This window comes from Schistosoma haematobium, chromosome 5 (assembly GCF_000699445.3).
Source record: "Schistosoma haematobium chromosome 5, whole genome shotgun sequence".
In the NCBI taxonomy this organism is placed as follows: domain Eukaryota; kingdom Metazoa; phylum Platyhelminthes; class Trematoda; order Strigeidida; family Schistosomatidae; genus Schistosoma; species Schistosoma haematobium.
The window spans coordinates 18,832,247-18,853,526 of record NC_067200.1 but is presented as its reverse complement, the minus strand read 5'-3'; the positions used below and the strand labels follow the sequence as shown (position 1 = coordinate 18,853,526).

The window sequence follows — 21,280 nt, the reverse complement described above, 5'->3', positions numbered from 1 at the left end:
AAGATTGTCAATATGTTGAGAATCATTTAACCTAAGCTGGCTAATAGTTACAATGAATGCGTAACATTCTTACACTAACGAATTCGGCGAGACTATAATTAATGAACGAATTAATCACGTATATAAGATAACAGATCTGGGATTTTGCCGCGAAATTCACTCATCCATTTGAATAAATAGAGTTTTTGCATTATAGCTGATGTCAGTTCGTGATGAAAACTCTAAATCTAATCCCTAACCTTAATCATCAACTGTAAATAATAATTCGAATTCCTCACACACTGGTTTATAATCCTCATTTGGTTCTAGTTATTAGGTGAACACCTTCAAGGTCACTTTAGCGTCGCTCAAAAGTACGTCCATAAAATATAGCCTCATCACGAATTCTATATTTTCTAGAAAAGTTAATAAAATGTTTTAAATACATGATCATCTCATATTAATAGATTAATCTGAGATAAAAATGACAAAACATTAAACAAATGGATGATATTTATCTATAATTCTTTCAAAGTCAACTGATTTTAAATTCCTAGTCAATGACTGTTTTATATATTTGAACATATAAATATTAGTACAAGAGAGTACAAGATACAAATGCGTCACACAAATCTCATTTAATATATGTGAGGGCCGTGATACTGCCCGGGTGCCCAAATCGAAGCTGGTGGTCTTCTTAGGGGGGCCACACACGGAGCCTTTGACCTAAAGGTCTGATCCACAAGGCAATGAAGCAATGTAAGGAGCTCCAGTCCCATCGTAACCGGTGACCAATGATTGGTATATACGTCATTTGTTCCTTCAGAATACTGGAGCCCATTTGCACCATTGGTTTGGAATAAGAGTTTTCCAGCTATCCTAGGTGGACTCTCCGTGACCACCAACCCGGTCAAAGCGCCTTACATTCGCATTTCGATCCTCTCAATCTTGTCAACAACACCCCCGCCACGAGAAGGCAGTGATTAGGACTTCCCTGACAGAGGCTATATACACGTGGCTATGTGAGAGCATTTTGAGAGGGAGAGTTGATTTTCCCCACTCTCGGCCGTACCAAGGCATTTGGGGGTCAATGACTGTAATCAAATATCTCTTAGGATTATTACTCGGAACAGCTCTTAAATACATTTTTTTTATTATAAAGAAACCAATTTTTAAAAAATCAATATTTCACTTTTCAATCTGTCTAGGTGACATTTTTAGGATGCCTACTGTGTTTACTGCATGGTGCTTTTGAAATTGAGTTTTGTGCTGAACATTTAAATTGGCAGGTTGGCATCCAATGGTTCACATGTCTAACTCTAGTCAATTAATGATACTATTATCATTATCCATTGAAACTTATGATACTTGTCTCATGCCTTATATAGATGAACCTTAGTAATCATAGATTCTCATTATAACCTAAAATGAATCATTACGTAACACATGATTATCGTTATTACAGGAAGTTGAATCACAGTTATATTAAGGTTAGACGCTTATGATGAGACTTGAAATCCTAAGTTTAGATTTTGCTGGGGCTTTAGATGAGTACTGTAAAGGTTATTTCGTCAATTTCAACCTTAAAATTTGAGGACGCCTGAGTGTATTGCCTAGTAGGTGAATTCTCTTAGTATCACACGATGAATGCACTTGAGAATATTCAAAATCCAGAATTCCAGTTGTGTTGAGAAATTTTGTATTATTAATAAATTTCAATTAAAATAACCCATAACGTCATTGAATAAGAGAATTCAGCGAAGAAAATTTTCTTTTCGACGAAATCATTTACAGAGATCTACATATAGAAAACCTACCTGGACAATACACGAATTTCCATAGTTGGGTCCCATTGAGTAGAGAGAGGAACTTAATTCACTCTTTATCCTCTTGGATGAAGCGAATCTGTCCCAATGACATAATAGATGAGGAACTATTTCATCCTCGTCAGAAATGGTTATCCACCTAGATTCGTCGATTGTAAATTAATACCTAAACTTCATGAGGAAAAAGCATCGACAGTGCAGAAGAAAACTCTCTTTATGAACATGAAATTTAAAGGAGACACGGCTGCTGAAATTTTGAATAAACGGATTTCGAAATCGTTGAATAAAACATTCTACGCAGCTAAGCTCCGAATTGTTTACTCTAGCCGACCTACCATTCGGGGATGTGTTAAGGATAAACTCCTGGTTTGGGCCACATTAATGTGTATCTATAAATCTACTTGCTCATATGGGCCAAGTGACAAAGGCCGCAGAAAGCGATCACTGTCTAAACGCGTCTCGGAACACTATCCGGCTTGGCTCTTAAAAGGAAAATGTAAAATAATTACTAGTTCGATACAGGAGTATTTAATTAACTGTGGACACATCGCTCCAAAGGACTCTTCTTTTAAAGTAATCTACCGAGTCAAAGGAACTGTGATCGAAGAGGGGTCGAATCAATATTTTATGCACTGCTGAGGCATTGGCAATCCATGAACTTAAACGTGAACTTTGCGTGCAGAAACGATTTGTCCAACTTCTCATCCTTCCTAGCCCCTAATTCCTTTGATGGGTATGTTTTTTTTCTGCACTTTTATGTGATTATTATTGAATTTTCTAAATTACTGTTTTGCATGTTTAACTCTAATCAGCGATCATTATTATTATTACGTTATACAAGTTTTCTTGATTATTATTCAGTCTATTATATTATGACCATTGTGTTTGTCGCTTTTCTTCATATCGGTCAATTGGATTATTATCTAACCCCTTGATTAGTACACGTAACCTCATTTGTTATTTAGTCTCGGATTCATTTTGGTGGTGCAATCTTTTCTATCCTCCCACAGACATACATTTTTCATATATATACGAATGTACAGAAAATTTTCTTCACTGAATTCTCTTTTTCTTATTCAATAAATTTTAATTTCAGAAGGAGTTTCGTGGATATTATAGTAATTCCAATGGTTAAGATCATGAGTCAGTTGAAGCTAGACCATTATGGAAAACCTGGAAGCACTGAACGGCCATTTTGTCCTATTGTGGAACATCTCAGCAATGCGCATCCACGACCCTGTCTCACGGGATTTGAAACCAGGACCTATCAGTTTCGCGCGCAAGCGCTTAACCACTAGACCAAAAGTACAAGATGATGAGTAAGCATACAAAGAATTGAGTATAAAGGACAAATATGTGAACAAATTTATTGATTGTTTCAATAAATATCACAATACAAACAAGCGTTCAATTAAACCGGGCATATTCGTATAATATAATAGATCAAACATCTAAATTACAAGTAGTAATCAAAATATAGTAAGCTTTCCTTAACATCTTACATAGGACCTGATAAAATAGGTCATATAAATAAAAAGTTAAGAAAGGGTTTGTTAGGAGATTCCACATTTAAATGAAACATCTATTTTATACTATTTGGATTTTAATAGTTGCCTAAGATCAATTCGTGATGATAATAATAATCCCTACTAACTCCCTGTATATCCATTCCATATACATATCCGCTTAATACTATTAACATCTTTTATACGTACATGTTAACTTAACTATTTATAGATATTTCATTGAAAAGCAAACATATCTTGTCTTAAAAATAAAAAGTTTCTTGTTACACAATTCCGGTTGATTGAACGTCGATTCATCAATAATTAGGATTACAATCAAATGGAATAGTTCACTAAAGGAGATTATTAACATGTCATTAAATTTCCGTTGGATCGATTGATTTACTCTTCATAATTTATGCAATAGTTATATTGATAAGGCTAATCTTAACTTTATACACCTTAGTAACTATTCATCTCTGCATATGTTAAATCTATTATAACATTAGAGATTAACTAATTAACTATCTATATTTTACATTCCTCGTTATAAAGTATATTCACTTATTCACTATTGTCATTGAATTATGGTAGCTCAATAATTAAAGAATTTGGCTTACAGCCACAGGTTCGAAACCCGCCCCACTTTCAGTTTGATCAACTGAATAGTAGATCATTGGCTCATATCAAAGTGCTTGGTGAATGAATGAAAAATCTATTCATTGAACTGAATCTCAACTACAACAATGAAACATTTTCTAATCGTCAGTTTTTTCACCGCTTTTTATCAGTAAGGTCATCGGTTTTTATTATATATATATATATATAAGGAATTCCATTCATTTTATCAGCTACTTTATTTATACAACCTAGACTAACCGCTTCTCCAAATGTTTGATTCATTATTACATACTATTTGGCTAAAATCGACCCTTATAGCTGGGAATTCATATTATAAACATTCTGGTACAAATTAAAAAATCTAAAGTTATATATAGACAAAATATGTATACAGCGGTAGATATATCTCTTCATACATCTCTTAACAATCTGTCTTGTTAAACCTTATACAAAATGTTTTATTATTACTATTTTACTGATTCGATCTCACTTGTGATTTTCATTATATCGTACTAATCACGTACGATAACTTGGGCCAATCGACATCTATGTCAGATTCTATGTTGATGTTTGTTTGATTACTGAGTTTGTTGGTAATGTATAATGATGGCAAAATTCTCAAGGTTCCTAGGCCAAAGTCGAAGACTTGAAAATCATTTCACTTCAAACAGCAATCACCCAGGATGTTACTTTGTGTTTGGTGAGATCAAGCCCCATTTAACCCTAGTTTCGTACCAATTTGAATTGATCAGCAGAAGCACAGCTATTATCTTAAGTGAACTGAAGCACCGTAGTGTGTTTGAAGCCGAACAACTCCATTTTGCAGTGACTACAAAATACAAGTCTATCAACCAGAAAAATATGGAAGTATCGCAAGTTCCATAAACGAGTTTAACTATGATTATGAATCGTTTATAATACCCGATTCCTGGTCTTATAGTTTAAAAAATATGTCCCGTGTCGAATGTTACAAAATCCGGATAATGCAGCTAAAGTTACTCTATTTCTTCAAAGACTTAGAACACATGAATATAATAAGTACGGAAATTTCATGGTGCCACAAAATCCACGGAATCTATCCTGAATTATCAAGTTCAAATACTACCGAAAACTTTCAGAGCACAGTCTTCTACATTCAATATTCGTTATCACCGTTTTTAAATATGAAAACCTGTATCCGGTGACTATGTCACATATGCCAGGAAAATAAATTGACAATCTAAACGATTAAAAATTGATATTACGGCAGATTGATCTAAATGTTTGGTCTGAGGATCAAAGAATCTAGATGTTGAGAACCGCACCAGGATTCTGGTGCTCACTGAGCAGGAGCCTAACATGATCTTAACGATGATCATAACAGACTGTTAACATCTGTTGAATCTTAAACATGACATAGTGATGTGATAGAAGAGGAAACCAGATTTTTGGTCAATAAATGACCATAGCATCCAAAAAGACAGCAGCAAGTACACAACAACCTGTTGGTAAGCCACTATTACCATGTTGATTATTGGAACACGTTTACTTAATGAAATTATGTCTATCAATGAACCACAAAAACCGATACTTAACATATTGACCACAAAGGCCATTACCCCGGCGAAGAAATACTACGCTAGTCAAGATTCTGCAGAAAAAATTCGAGACAACGTTCACTAAGCCAAATCAAGAGCACGTTTGCAACTTGAACATTAGTTTCCAATATAAAAAGCTGTTGACATCATAGTGAGTGGTCAACCCATTTCTCTTCAGTTAGATACAGCTTCCAATACTACACTGATTACCAACATGTGGCGCCACTTAGAATGTTCATGCACTAAAACATCCGAACACACATTGCTTCAAATGCTTATGGGAACATAGTGAAGTGGTTGGGAAAGTAAAAAGCAAGGTGAAATTCAGAAAACACAAATTTGGTGACGCCTATTATCTCTCTAACCAGTATAATTTAGATTTATTAAGATTGGACTGGATTGAGAAGACTGACACATTGAACACATTAAATAAAATATGCATACTTATCCATTCTTTTGTTCAGAACATCCAAACAAACGTAGCACCACGCATTTCAGGTATGCGTATGCACATAATTGGGTAAACGAACCCAAAAAAACTTCTTTAGGTAGAGTTGTATTAAATCTCGTAAGTACACATTTCAAAAAGTGAACGGGGTTGAAAAGAAAGTTCCACACAGAGGTCATCATATTGATGGTAAGTTTAAAAGACTTTGGATTCCAATATATAGCTGCTGATCTAATAGTTTGATCTGAAAATAGGAATGTGCTTGCCCGCTATTAACACTTGCCTCTAAGATATCAGAGCTGGCAATAACTGAAAATACAAATAACTAAGCGGATAAATTTTTCCTGACAATGCCATTCTACTAGTTTTTATTAGATACGTTGCTTCCGAAAACTGTAGTTCAGTATCCTTCGATTGTAAAAGTGACTGTTTGAAGATGAGCTTTGCCAAACTTGTATATTAAGCTTAATACTCCATTGCTGTTTAATTACTACTAATGGGGATACAAAATAGTCTGTACGATTAAAGACGAACCACAAACTTTGATCTTACGAAGGATGCATGATCACTTGCAGTGCATGTGGACTTATTCATGCAGATGAATAAACTTTTTCAGATTGGATGAATAACATAAAAACCAACAGCATACGGATCCGCTTCCTTCTCGTACGATCAATTTCTCTACTATTACATCGAATGAGTTTAAGATTGAGAGTGGATTACACTGTAAGAATTTAAAATTATCGTCAAGGTTCCGATGATACTTTCAATATGATTGTAAATGACACTAATATGAGCAAATGTACGGTTAATGATTAAGGTTTTTAAAGCAACAGTAAGTCAGACTCTTTGTCAGTTACTAAACACTGAACCGAGATTTTTAGTCTGCCTAACTCGATTTCAATCATAAGTTGCTAATTCGATAACGAAGCATGATCTGTTTTCTAACACACCGAAATAAGATGTGCATGTGTGACGTTGTATCAATGTATATATGAAAACACTTCCAAAATCATAATACTGTTTAAATACTAGAAAAAGTGACTACTAGAAATTCGCAGGTTTGGACCTTTATAAAAGCAGTAAACCCATTAGTAAAATATGTACAATTGCATTGTTTTTGTCTGCATGTTCATATCTAGTGTCTGATTTTATAGTAGCACAAGTACCAAAAAATTGTTGTTTTAATTAGGAGGTGACCAATCGACAATTAAGACCATTGGCTTGTCATAAACCTAAAATATTCGATACTACGACAATGTAAATGACAGAAATGCCAAGAAATCCCGGCAAATCGACAGCTCATAAAGTACGATCCGAAACACATACTTTGCTTTTAAACTATGTTTTGAGATCAGATTTTCCTAAACTCATGAACCGCTTCACCACAGAAACTAGAAGGCGGTGACTTGATTCATAAATTGCGAACTCAAAGAACTGAAACTGATAATTACTGCAAAACGTCAACGAGATGTAACGTATTCGTTTGTGAAACTTACTACTGTTGTCATAATCAAAATCTGTACTATTCTAAACTTAAACATCAGAATAAAATTTCTGAAGATTAATTACAGGTCAAACTCTAAATTCGAAGAGCAAGCGATATTCCTCCAAGACCACTAATTTGACCTGCGAACTCGTAATTCATCAAAATTCGGGAATCCATGATACGACATATGAAAATGAAGACTAGCAAGTCTTAACACAACACATAATACTCTTTATTTGGTGCATTTCTTAATAATTTCATTGTCTTTATAAAAAAACGGGGTACCACGAAGTTAGAATATGGTGCATGTAACCTGTCAGACAGTTCCTACATGCATATGAACCTTGATCCTTTTATGTATGACTAACCTAAACATCTCATTTAATAAACAGACGTGATACATACGACGGTTTTTGTGAAGATACAGTAAAAATTGTTGCAGATAAAAGTGAGCGCACTCCTAAGTGTAATCAATGATATAAATCAGACATTTCACAAAAGATAAAGCACGTAAACTAAATGAAAAGCCCAGGTGCCTATGATGGTTTCTGTCTTACACCAATGTATAGGGAATAGCAGATTTATATAAATTCATACGGACATCACACAATTAAACGTGATTTACACAAACTGATCCAATAGCTGGCAAAAGTTGAGAACTATACTTGCAGAATAGATTATCAATATCATTTTTTACGAGCGCAATTCCTCATAAGAGAATATAAAAGACTATGGAAATAGTGTATCACGAATTTACGGAAGCACAATAGGTGAGTGTATACAAATAAAAATAACCAGTGGACAGTCAATAACATCATAAGCATCATAATTCGATCAGTGCATCAATCACAAAATATAGAAAAAAGTACTTCCGTATGTCCAATCTGTATACATTCAAGATATTTGTGATTTTAGATCAGTCATTCAAAAATGGAGTCAGTCCGAATCGTACCGGGAATTTAAGCATAAATATATGTATAAAAATTTATAAAAACAGATGTTAACGCTTTCACTTTATCCACAAAAATTCGGCCAAGATTATATGTTGCCTATAGTAACAACTTAAGAAATATACAAATCAAATATGCAAGTTAACAATCGTCAGCTTTTTGAAGTTAGAAATTAGATGAAAAATGTTCGTTAATTTCAAAAAATATAAAGGAAACAATGTACAAGAGTTGGGGATACAAGGAAAAGAGGATTTCTAAAAGTAATCATTGCATTAAAAAATAACAGCAACAAATGTGTTGTAGTGTCTTTATGTACACAAATACTAAATATACACATTCTTGAAGTTGTTTCTAAACAATACTTGGGTAAAACAGAGACCACACTAAAGCTAACTGATCGATAAGGGAGATTTCAAACACAATAAAGTGAATTTATAAACAACTGAATTTCAGATAGTACATACGCATGTGTGAATACGTACGTATTAGTCGCATTAACTTTCAAACAAAACAAGTAAAAATGAAGGGAAATAAACGCATCAAGGATGATATTGAGCAACGAGATAAGTCATACTTACTTAGCAGACTAGGCACAATGTAACGATATGAACTGATCCGATTCGTAGGTTATTACTGCTACCACTCACAAAATATGCAGTTATTCACAGAAGCCCAGCATATATATGCCTTGAATAAATCACTGAATACAAATTAATGACAGTAGTCTTTCTAAATAACTTGAATAAACAGGCTTTGCACTGAGTTATTCTGGTTTTTTACTTTGAAAAGTTATGTTATGGCTTATTGAGGATGGGAAAACCGGGTAGCACCTGATCCAGCAACCATGCCTTGACCGGGTTGAGGATGTGCTACAGAGAAATCTAGGCCAGCGGACATCGTTGTATGGTGTGGATCTAGCTGGGAAGTAAGTAAGTTTGTGTAATTTAGATGTGTGTGAGATTGGGTTTGATGGGAGTTCGCACCAATTGTTCCAGTCGTGCCACTACCAATCATACGTGTGGCAGCTCCTGGTGCTGCAGCAGGAGTACGGATACTTTGATTTACTTTGTTGGGATTAATTACTCCACAAAACTGATTAGCAGCTAGATTGGTATATGCCCCTAAAAAGAAAGCGAACAACACAATGTGACATCTAGCACAAGGGTAGCTAAGAATTTCCTAGTTATAGTTAATAAAAATTGGTTTAACATCTAAACATTACACGAAACAATGCTGTGTCGAGTACAAACAAAAATACAGGTCTGATGGCTTAAACATTTCTGTAAGCACAGCACTAATTACGATTTGGACAGTAGATTACATAAAATGTACTAGTAATGACAAGTAACAGGATATGAAACTCCACACCACTTAGTAATAAAATGATCATAAAAATGATCTTAATCCGCATAAGCGTCCTTTTACTCGCATACTCTCTAACCCTAGATGCTTCATTTTTAGCTTGTATTTCTACACCACAGAGAAGAAATGAGATCTCATGAATTTTTGAATGATAAGCAGATATGCCATAGTTATAAAGTACTTTTAGGTCCAATCGGCCGAAAATTTTCCAAAGGAATATTTTGATATGCTCCCTAAAAGTGGTCATCTCGGAAGATATGGAAATACAATATACGTCACACCAATTATACAAAATACATGTACTAGAAAGCAGGACAGTATAAAATGTCACAAAAATACCAGTTCAAAATGTAATACTACGTAGCAAAACGACAGACATTTTGCAATAAAAGACATCAGCGTGTAAAGACGTGAACTAGATACAAAAATTGACATCTCAAAACCCTTCAGAATTCTTACAAACTTATCTAAAGTAAAGGTGAACAGGTGCAACCAACTGAAATGTGATTAAGTATCAGTCTCGTCACAATAACCATAAGGATTCCTTGGAAAAATACTTTGGTCTCTTTCGTAAATACAACCGTGATAGCATACCACTTAATAAAACATACGGAATGTATACCACTATAATCGAAATGATGTTATCAATATTATTTTATTTATTGGTACAAGGGGGCACGAAACACACATGCGCCACACAACAAATACACAGACTTGTAAAATCTGGAAAAAATCATCTCACTACTTAGAGCGACAACGTTTAACGCCACCAAGAGAATGAGCATGATTTCCTTAAAGTGGGTTTAGAAGAATCACGTTGAAAGTAAGTCTGTACCGAAATAAATTTAGACCACTAGTTTGCTAAACCACGAAAACGACACCCACAAAATGTCAACAAGACATTATCATCCACCCTAGTATAGATCAAAAGAAATGCAGCAATATTTCGACAAAGTCAAAATAGGGTGTCATCTCTGAAATAGCCAGTGACGCTTTTAGGTGATGTGGATCTCGGGGTTGTAAACACTTAGCATAAACGGATATGAGGAATAACGGTACATGTAGTTTAGAGAACAATGAAAAATTTACAAACAATTCACTATGCCGTCCTAACGTTATGATGAGCACTTTTGTTACCTTTCTCTGATCTTTCTATGCTGTCCAACAGCACAAATTAATGTATTTCAACCCTCCAAGTGAGATTTAATTCAAAGTCATGATCTAGATAACTTTCGAAATGCTCATGACTTTTGGTGTTTACCGGAAACCAGATGATAAGAGCTGGTCTCTCGACATGTGTATTGAATGCAAGAACTGTAACCGATGTTGACGCCTTAATTAGTCAGTTGATCACACACAAAGTAGGACCTAAGATATATGTACACCGGTTCAAATTGCCACATACTACTAACATAGGGAGATGAAGTTGTCAAGGGAGGTGGTGAATTTTACTGGTAATAGAAAAGTTGAGAATAGACAGGATTTAAGAATGTATAGACTAGTGGAACGAAAAATATTTATAAGTTTGGAGACAATGTTTAATGGAAGACAAAAGTATACTTGCGCCAACGCAAATGACAGCGAGCCATGTCGTCTAAAGTCTTTAACTACAGGTTACAATAGTCACGCAAACCACCAGATAATCCCCACCTTACTAAATGGACCAGCACAAGCCAGTACCTTCATGAACTGACGCACGTCATGGTCTGATCGCCCCTAGATTCCCTTTGACATACTTTAACTATGTATCGGAACATCAGAACTACTCCACTTGATATTATAGTCTTACGAGGATTCAAGATTATCACGTACATGTACTCATGAATAAACTCTGCTCCAGTAGTCTAAACGTAACCATGATCCTATCACATGTGAGACCCTCAGAACTAAAGAACTATTTATCCATACACTGGTACATATAAGGAGTTTACACACCGAAACCTACCATCCAAATTTATTTCTATGTAAGCATCAAGACTATGGAACGATTAAAATGTAAACTAATGAGAAAACTTTGGGATTACATACACTTACCATAACCCGTTGCAGCAGCAGCTGCTGCTGCGCTTCCGTAGTAATCATATCCATAATAGCCGTACGTAAAAGGGTCAAAGCCAGGGTAAGCGTTTGCGTAGTCACCATAGGCATATCCTGGATAAGAGAAGCTGGGGTCCAACCAGTTATACCATTGCTTCAGAGCTACTAAAACGAAATAACTAGAATTCCGGACAAACCTTTTTGTCTGTTAGCTTGATCTCGTGTGACAGCAACCCTAACATCACACTAAAGAAAGAATTCATCGTTTAGTTTTGATAGATGGAATTTTATGTTACCAATTAACTAATAAACGACATACCTGTCGACCGAAAATATCTTGACGCTCCTTTGAAATAGCTTTTTTGGCAGCTGCTTCAGTGGAAAAACTAACGAATATATAATGCTTCCTTTTCCCTTTTTGAGTGTCATAAGGCAAGTCTAATGACTCAACCTATCGAGGTCTCTATTAAACTGTGTTGACTAACCTTTCCAAAACTGCTAAAGTATTCACGTATTTGGTCTTCCGTTACTTCTGGATCAATACCACCAACAAAAATCTTTTTTAAGGGTTCTCGAGAAGGTTTCGCTTTTTTAGGGTCAATTTTCTTATTCTTTAACCAATGCTCAGGGACACTGAGAACCTACAAAGTCAAACAAACAATAGACAATACTTTTGAGACACAGTCTTCATTTTCCAAAGTAACAAAACCAAACCCTCTTGAATTCCCTGTGAACCTGTCCAGTTTTATGATGCACTGGGTAACTTTTCCCCAACGAGAGAAATATTCCTTTAAATCATCTGAGGAAATAGTGAATAACAAGCATGACACTTTACTTTCATTTGTTTCCCAGCTTAGACCACCGACAAACAGCTTCCTATCGACAGAAAATAAATAATAATAAAAGTACCTGCTATCGTCGTCGTTCTCGTCTGTCACTGAATCATCAGCCCCATTGGTAGGCTTCTCATCACAATCGAGGGGGGAGAGGGGATTTGGGGAATTTTCGATTAATCCATTAGCATTGTCAACCTGATGTTGTCCTTTGGACTCATCAACCATATCAGAAATCTCTACTGATGGCATCAATGGAGATAAGATGGAAACCGCCAACCCCACCACTTTAAACAAATGTACATTTTCATTCCCCAGTTATCTGGTTTATGAGTCTGTTAAGTTGTGTTATTCTTTTCAGTGGGTACCACCATGAGAATTCAATTCCTCTTGTCAAGTATCCCTTGAAGCACCACTGGATGCAACAGAGCTGACTTCAAACATACTCAATATTTTAAAAGTTTACGGTGACAAATACGCTTGCTTCTGATTGAAGCTTAGTCATAAATAACGGTCTCAGGTCTTCGGCACAGCGCAGTTTGGTTATTTTAACCATTAGGCTCGAATAGTTCCTGTGAATAGGGAATCTCATCCCCAATTTACTTGTCAGTTTCTCACCTCATTCGTAAATCCTTCAGAAGAAGCCTGAACCTTGAGAATGGGAGAAGCATAGTTTTAGTTTTTGAGTAATCGTCTATGACACATAATATCATTTCTAATGTTATAATGTGACTATCAAAACGATTTGATTGCGTAGACTTTTGAAAATAGGATCAGCAACTTGATACCACTGATGTACATGGATCTAACAATAATTAACCACTGTCATTCTAAGGTTCTTCAGGAAACATGGTTCATCGGGTAACCAACACTTTGTGTGGTTTCCATTTGTTTGAATAACTAAATTAGCTTAAGGTATTCAATCAATGACTTCAGCTACTGAATATCAAGGTATACTAATTGGACTTCTCGTACATGCTTCCAGCCAAGCCGAATACACAATTCAGGAGAAACATCTTAAAGACTCATTATTCAGCCTCTGAAATCTGTCGTTCTCTCTGTCGAAAATCTATTTTAAAACACTGACATTCTGAGAGCGTTACTCAAAATAAATTTCGCATACGTTGACCATAATAGCCCGAACACAACTCTAGCAACGCATATAGGAGGATTCCTGTCAGCGATGGGGAATACGTGAATGTTCTTATTGCCCAAGATTCATCCCCTGTAGGATAACGCTTTCTAAGAACTTATGTTTAGGGATTTCTGCTTTCACTTACATTTCATTCCCCGTCAGAGTTAACGCATTAGTGTGAGCTTCAGAAAGCATGCAAAACCAAAGCTAATGAATGTTCACATGAAACCAACGTTAAATAACTCACTTAAACCCTCGTTAAAGTCAATGAATACGCCATGATGTTGCGTTCCATATTCACCTGCCATCCAGCATTATCTCATAAAAAATTTATTCGGCCAAACAAAACCATTCGCTGCTGTCGTTGTTGCAACAACAAGAAGACTTATTCTCCTACTTGACTTACTAAGGCCATCAGAAATACTATTTCCAAAAATTCAATAGCTAGCAGTCCGAATGACAGCATGAAGATAAAGTTTAAGTTTCACGACTCCATTCCTGGAGACGTGACTGGATATTTTTTAAGAACCACATTTCCTAACATAGGTAAGGTGATGAACGGGTAATGACAGTAACACATCCGAACAAAATAACTAACTAGGCCTATTTTAACAACCGTTTTTGCAAATCGGTAAGGCTTATCAGTTTTCAATTTAATTAGATGATTCCGCGACTACTGGCTCATGCATTTAAATGCTCCAAAGCCCTGTCTATACTGTAATTCTGTTACTTGAAACAATTTTCACAATAAATAGAAAACTGTAGTACGTAACAAGTCTTAGATTTCTCGGCACTGCGGAAATCCTCCTTAGCGTTGAAGCTGTTAAGGCTACTAACCTCCTCCCAAAAAATAAACCCGCCCTGTAGATACGTGGTGATGATGCAAAGCTAATCTGTTTCAACGGACACCGCTAACTGAACGAGCTCGGTTAAGCTTTCAAACCATATCGCAACTCGGCTTCCCTGTATTTGCAGTTGAATATAATGTTTCTTCTATTCACAACCTCCCTCTCCTTTGCTTTTATTTCGAGTACATTTTTTTAGAGAACGACCGTATTACTAATTTCTGATTTTGCGGCGTCACTGCTTCCTTATAACCAACAAAATGAATGAATCCGTAACAGCCTAAATTGAGTGGTTACAAATTACCCAAGAACATCCTCTTAAGATTAGAACAATAATGTCAAGTGTGTTTTCACTTCATTGGTTTGTGTAAGCATTACGTTTCATGTTATAGGGTTTTTAACGTTGAAAAGCCTGTGTCTCCAAACAAGGCCCTCACGCTCCAACTGTCCTGATCTATGAGTGTGTAGTAAAAGCCTACCACAACCATAATAGTTTTGCTCTATCCCTTTACGACTTCTGGTAAACTAAGGTTTCTGTGGTGTTTGAACGAACTATTGATAATATTGTACTTGTTGAATGCTCGATTTCGAATTCTAAATACAATACATTCGTTTGTGCTTGTGTCGTAGTTCTTGATTCAATTGCGTTAATTCTAGGATTCCTAGTTCATACTACAATTCAAATAATTCGAACATTATACTGGCGTCGCGATGGAGCCTGCAATGGAAACGTTAGATATCCATTCAACTTCCGAAGCTTTTGAGGATTATTCGGATAGGTTTGAAATCTGGAGCATGACTAAGAAAGATGTTAAAGGTGATAAAATTGTGGCACATTTCCTGACATTCATTGGAAGAGAAGCGTACAGCTTATTAAAAACTTTGGCATATCCAGAAAAACCTATCTCACTTCCTTATACAACTCTTAAGGAGCTATTATTAAATCATGTAAAGTGCACCAGTTTTGAATGCCGTGAAAGGGCGAAATTTCATAAGATGGTTCGTCAAAATGACCAAAAAGTTCGGGAATTCATCCTTGAATTGCAGAAACAAGCTGTCAAGTGTAATTTCGGTGGTCAACTTCATGTACAACTGAGAGAACGATTAATTGCAGGAATTAACATACCGAGTTTGGAAAGAGAGCTGTTAAAAACGCCAAACTGTTCCTTTCAAGATGCTAGAACTGCGTGTATTAACTATGAAGCAGTGAATGAACTTGATATCCAGTCGATGAAGATCTCCAATAGTTTGCTTAGTCGTCATGATAAACTACAATCTCAGGGTCAATCGAACGTGCGTTCATTTAACAGTGATTCCTATTCTCGTGTAAATATGAAAGGCGTTTCAACAAGGAATTACAAAGCAAATCACAAAGGGGAGATGGAGTTTGGTAAATGTTTATCATGTGGAAAGTTTCATTCTCGTAATTCATGTGCATTTCGTAATGCTAAATGTTTTAAATGTGGTAAGATAGGACACATTCAGTCAATATGCAAAGCTACTGTCCATTTTGCTTCAAGTAGTACTAAATCTTGTAATTTAAATTTCAATAATTCGGATGTTTCTAGCGATCATTTATCTTTGTCTACTATTTCGAAAGGTAATGCTCATATTCAAAAACGACTATATACATCGCTTGGTTCATTTCATGACTTTATTCTGGACACAAGCAGTATAGAGTCCATTATTTCATTCAAGAACTTGAAATCCTTAGATCCTAACGTTGTGGTACGACCCACTGAAGTATCAATATTGGGGATTACTGGACACAGACTGCCCATACGAGGATGTTGTGAATTGCTAAAAAGAAATGATAATTCTTCATACATACCTTGTGAATTTTTAGTTAGCGAAACAGGACTGTCAATTTTGGGTTTAAAGAATTTCAAAAGGCTTAAGATGGAGTTGTCCTTCCTAGTTTCTAAAGAAAGTTTGGATACTTTACTTAAATATTTGATAGCTATGTGTGCTAAGTGCAGTGGAGGTATGAAAATTAAGCCTATAAAACTTCACGTACAGGATGATCCAGTCTTTTTTAAAAGACGAATAATTCCTTATGGTCTTCGAGAAGCAGCACATTAGACATTAAACGATTTGTGTGCGAAAGGCATAATTGAACCAATTCAGTCTTCAGCATGGGATACTCCTGTCGTTACGCCACTGAAGTCGGACGGCAAGACCCCTAGGATTTGTGGTGACTATAGATTAACGTTGAACTCCCGTTTGTTGAAGCAAACGTGCACGACGGTAGAGGCTGAAGATATTCTAAATCGACTTCATGGTTCTAAAGTGTTCTCGAAAGTTGACCTGAACGATGCTTATCTTCAAATTCCTTTAGATCAATCTTCATCTATTTTGACGACAATTAACACTCCGTTTGGTCTGTTCAAATACAATTTTCTTCCATTTTGTCTAAGTTGTTCTCCAGCCATATTTCAGGAAGTTATGAATAAAGTAGTTAGTGGTCTTGAAGGTGTTGAAGTTTATCAAGTTGATCTCATTGTTCATGGTTCTAATAAGGTAGTTCATGACCAGAGACTTATTGCTTTATTACGTCGTTTAGTTGAGAAGAATATTACAGTGAATCCAAATAAGTGTTCATTTTGTGTATCTAGTTTTGAATGCCTTGGATACCTAGTTGGTGGTAATGGTTTTAGACCAGATATGAAACGACTAGCTCCACTGACAAATGCACCGTCTCCAAAGAGTCTTACGTAACGACGTTCCCTAGTGGGTGCTCTTCAGTACTATTCACGTTTTGTTCCTAATTTTTCTTGTCGTGCAAATTGTTTATTTAATATTTTGACATCCAATTCATTCAAATGGAGTGAGGAACAAGTCATGCTTACGTAATCTACTAAAGTTTCTTCAAAGTGATGCTGTTCTTCGAACGTACTCCCCTAATGTACATTCTGTGCTTGTTACTGATGCATCACCTGTGGGTATTGGCGCAGTTTTGGAACAGGAGGGTAGACCAGTTATTTGTGTTTCACGCAAACTCACTGTTACTGAACAAGGTTATTCACAGACTCAGCGAGAAGCATTAGCTGTGTTTTGGGCTGTTAAAAGACTTCATAAATATTTATTTGGAAAGAAATTCACTATTGTTACTGATCATAAAGCTTTAAAGTTTATTTATCATCCCGAAAAATCCTTAGCACGTTCCTCAGCTGCTATGATTCAACGATGGAGTATTGCTTTGAGTGCATATGACTATACGGTTCAGCACAGAAGTGCCAAACAAATTCAACATGTTGACTACATTTCTCGACAGTCACTACAAGATAGATCTATTATTACTTCGGACTGTTTGTTAGTGCAGCCTTTACCAGTGAGACGTTCAGATCTCATTAGAGAAACTCGCAGATATTTTGGATGTATACTCAGTGCTATAAGGAAAGGTTGGAATGCTAATTTGAAACGTAGATTTCCTACCTATTTTTCAAAGCGGGATGAGCTATCTACTACTCCTGATGGTATTCTGTGTTTAAATGATCGTGTTGTCATTCCTCCTTCATTGCGTAAATCTGTTTTTGAAGATCTTCATAGTGGTCATTTAGGTGTTGAGAAAATGAAGTCCTTGGCAAGGCTCATATGTTGGTGGCCAGAGATAAATGCAGATATATGTCGTACGGCAAACAATTGTGAGAAATGTCATCAGTTGAAAAGTCATCCTTCGAAGTGGACGCCATGGCCAGTATCGTCTGAGGCCTGGCAGAGAATTCATGCTGACTATTGTGGTCCGTTTCTTGGTAAATACTATGCACTAGTAGTTATTCTTTTTCAAAGTGACCTGAAGTTTTTTTACAACTTCACCAAATTCTGATTTCACAATCCAAGCATTAAGAAAGGTGTTTAGTCGAGAAGGGGTTCCTATGGTGTTAGTGACTGATAAGGTTTCTCACTTTGCTGCAGATGCAGTCACTACCTGGTTGAACGGTATAGGGTGCAAACATCTGTTTACTGCTCCCAGACATCCGTGTTCTAATGGTCAGGAAGAGAATTTTGTTAGGACATTAAAGACTGCTATTGATTCTATAGCCGTCTCAACATTTAATGAGCTGGAGAGGGGAGTAGATACCTTTCTATTGCAATATAGAAACGCCAGACATTCGGTGACGAAGGAGACTCCAGCGAAGCTATTGAAAGGAAGAATTCTTCGGTCGAATATGAGATGTTTGAAGTCCTCAGTCCTTGAGGCTCAAACACATACTGACTCAGCATGTGACGAGACTAGCCAAGAAGGACGGAGATCTCAGACCCCGTCTAATGAAGATAACCTTCCCATCTTCCCACATGGCGGCCGCAGTTCTGGAAGCATTTCGTGCCAACAGACGTCGATTGCCACCTGGAATCCACATGCACCCGGATAGGCCATATGAAGCTAGGACCAAGCACAAAGGCAAGTTGGAGCTGACCATTCCACTTTTGGACTGTCTAAATGATAAAAAACGTGTAAAGGACAGGGCCTATCACCTCGGCAAACCTCATGTAGGTGGGCTACCTGTCCATTCACATAAGACTCATACAGAAAAACAGGACGAAGCTCACGCGTTCCAAATTGAAAGCATAAACTGCTTATATATGAACGCCGCGAGTCTACCAAACAAACTGGATGAATTACGTGAACTTAGCAATGCTAATAAGGCCCATCTGATAGGGATATCTGAAACCTGGATATCTTCTCAGTTCTCGGACCAGGAGTTAGCATTACATGGGATGACTTTGTTCCGCGACGACAGAAAAACAGGAATCGGGGGCGGAGTAGCCATATACATAAGCTCTTGCTTGGAGGTGCACCAAGTTCACAACCTCGAGTTTAACAATCTTGAGGAATCCATATGGTGCTCTGTAAGATTGTCTAGTACTTCGAGGTGTCTAGTCGGAGCCATTTACAGGGATCCAACTACCGACATCGAGTACGATAGTCGTATGCTGGAAGGACTATCCCGCTCTACCCGTCTCGGTTTCACACACATCCTGATTCTAGGGGACTTTAATCTCCCTAGAGTCAGCTTCGCGGAACACACGTACACTGGAGGCGACAACTCAATTGAAGCTCGGTTCTTCAACCTCATCGATGACTTGGGCTTATATGAAAATGTGAGGTCAGCAACTCTATGGAGAAACAGTCCGACACAATCGTGCTTAGACTGTGTATTCACAAACGAAGAATTTCTAGTTGACAACTTCTCAATTCTGGTTCCCCTGGGAAAAAGCGATCATTCCGTCATAGCCTTCAGTTTTGTTAGCAAAACTAAGCTTAGATAACCCACCAATGACTTGCGTTGGAATTTTAAACGGTTGAATGTGCTAGCTCTACACGACTATCTACAACAGGTGGTTCGGGATGTTCACCCTTAACTCGATGTGGACGGTCACTGGGACTTCTTACTGCACACGCCCTTACGTGCTACAAACCATTCAGTTCCTCAAACTGTTCCCAAAAGCTCCAAGCCACTTAAAATAATCAAGAACCGTACCCTTCGCCTGCTAAGCCGCAAAAGGCACTGTTGGGCGGAATACAAACGAACTGATAACGACGGAGCGTATAGGCAATATAAACATATAAGGAACATATGCACGAAGACTGTAAGAGAAGACAGGCTTCAGTACCAGACAAAGCTTATGGACACATTTGCCTCTAACCCTAGAAGCCTATTCCGTTATGCGGCCTCTCTTCGTCAAGCCAAAACAGGAGTTTCTCAACTGCTAGGTCTTAACGGCCCGACCAACAACGATGGCGACGCCGCTAACCTTCTGGCGGCACATTACTCTCAAACATTTCAACCGGCTGACATCAACTTTACTGGTGACAGTTTCATCTGCAATTCCACAGGACTTTCCGAAGTGGACTCAAGCGCTGACTTGGTGTTCCGGAAATTGAAGCACTTAAGACTAGATACTTCTCCTGGCCCGGACATGGCCCACTCCGCCATACTGAGGGAAGCAGCCTCAACCCTGGCAACGCCGCTTAGCGTGATGTTTTCACACTCGCTAAGCCGAGGCAAATTACCGGAAAATTGGAAGTTCGCTCACATCACACCAATTTTCAAAGGAGGTCGACGCAATGAACCTTCAAGTTACCGTCCGGTGGCTCTTCTGTCATTACCTTCAAAACTCATGGAGTCCCTGATATGCGACGGTTTAAACGACTATCTACTGTCCTTAAACTTCTTATCACCCCAACAGCATGGTTTCAGGAAGGGTTACTCTTGTATTACCAACCTGCTGACTGCGGTGGACAGATGGACAAGCATCCTTGATCACAAGGGGAAGGTTGATATCATCTACCTAGATTTCTCAAAAGCTTTTGATAAGGTTAACCATACATGTCTTATCAATAAGCTCATACGATTGGGTATCAGACCACCTCTAATCGATTGGTTCACTTCATACCTGAAAAATCGACATTTTGAGGTCAGGGTTAATTTCACTTTATCTCGGGCTGTGGAATGTCCAAGTGGAGTCCCTCAGGGCCCAGTACTAGGACCTCTTCTGTTCTTGATTTATATGAATAATCTTCCTCAACGGGTAACGTCAGAATTATTACTTTTTGCCGATGACGTGAAACTTTGGAGAGAGATACGCAACCAAGACGATATACAGGCACTTCAGGAGGATCTGACTCGACTTCAAAGTTGGGCAGACGATAACGGACTTACCTTTAACA

At 37.2% G+C, this 21,280-nt stretch overlaps 1 protein-coding gene across 3 annotated transcripts; it reads right to left on the bottom strand.

Moving 5' to 3' along the window:
• Positions 1-1,859: 1,859 nt before the first annotated feature.
• MS3_00009318 (uncharacterized protein) lies at positions 1,860-12,933 on the bottom strand. 3 transcript variants are annotated; one of them, XM_051217668.1, is made up of 9 exons: positions 12,704-12,933; positions 12,630-12,670; positions 12,466-12,593; positions 12,280-12,435; positions 12,114-12,245; positions 11,992-12,040; positions 11,792-11,959; positions 8,974-9,516; positions 1,860-1,944 (listed from the first exon to the last, which is right to left on the bottom strand). In XM_051217668.1, exons 1-8 carry the CDS (start codon positions 12,853-12,855, stop codon positions 9,197-9,199), a joined length of 1,146 nt encoding a protein of 381 aa, XP_051065090.1. In that variant the 5' UTR covers positions 12,856-12,933; the 3' UTR covers positions 1,860-1,944; positions 8,974-9,196. The 3 variants fall into 3 exon arrangements, with proteins under 3 accessions (XP_051065090.1, XP_051065092.1, XP_051065091.1); XM_051217670.1 differs by lacking the exon at positions 1,860-1,944 and having other exon boundaries at positions 8,184-9,516; positions 11,792-11,956; positions 12,114-12,670; positions 12,704-12,925; XM_051217669.1 differs by lacking the exon at positions 1,860-1,944 and having other exon boundaries at positions 8,184-9,516; positions 11,792-12,593; positions 12,704-12,925.
• Between the last annotated feature and the right edge of the window lie 8,347 nt (positions 12,934-21,280).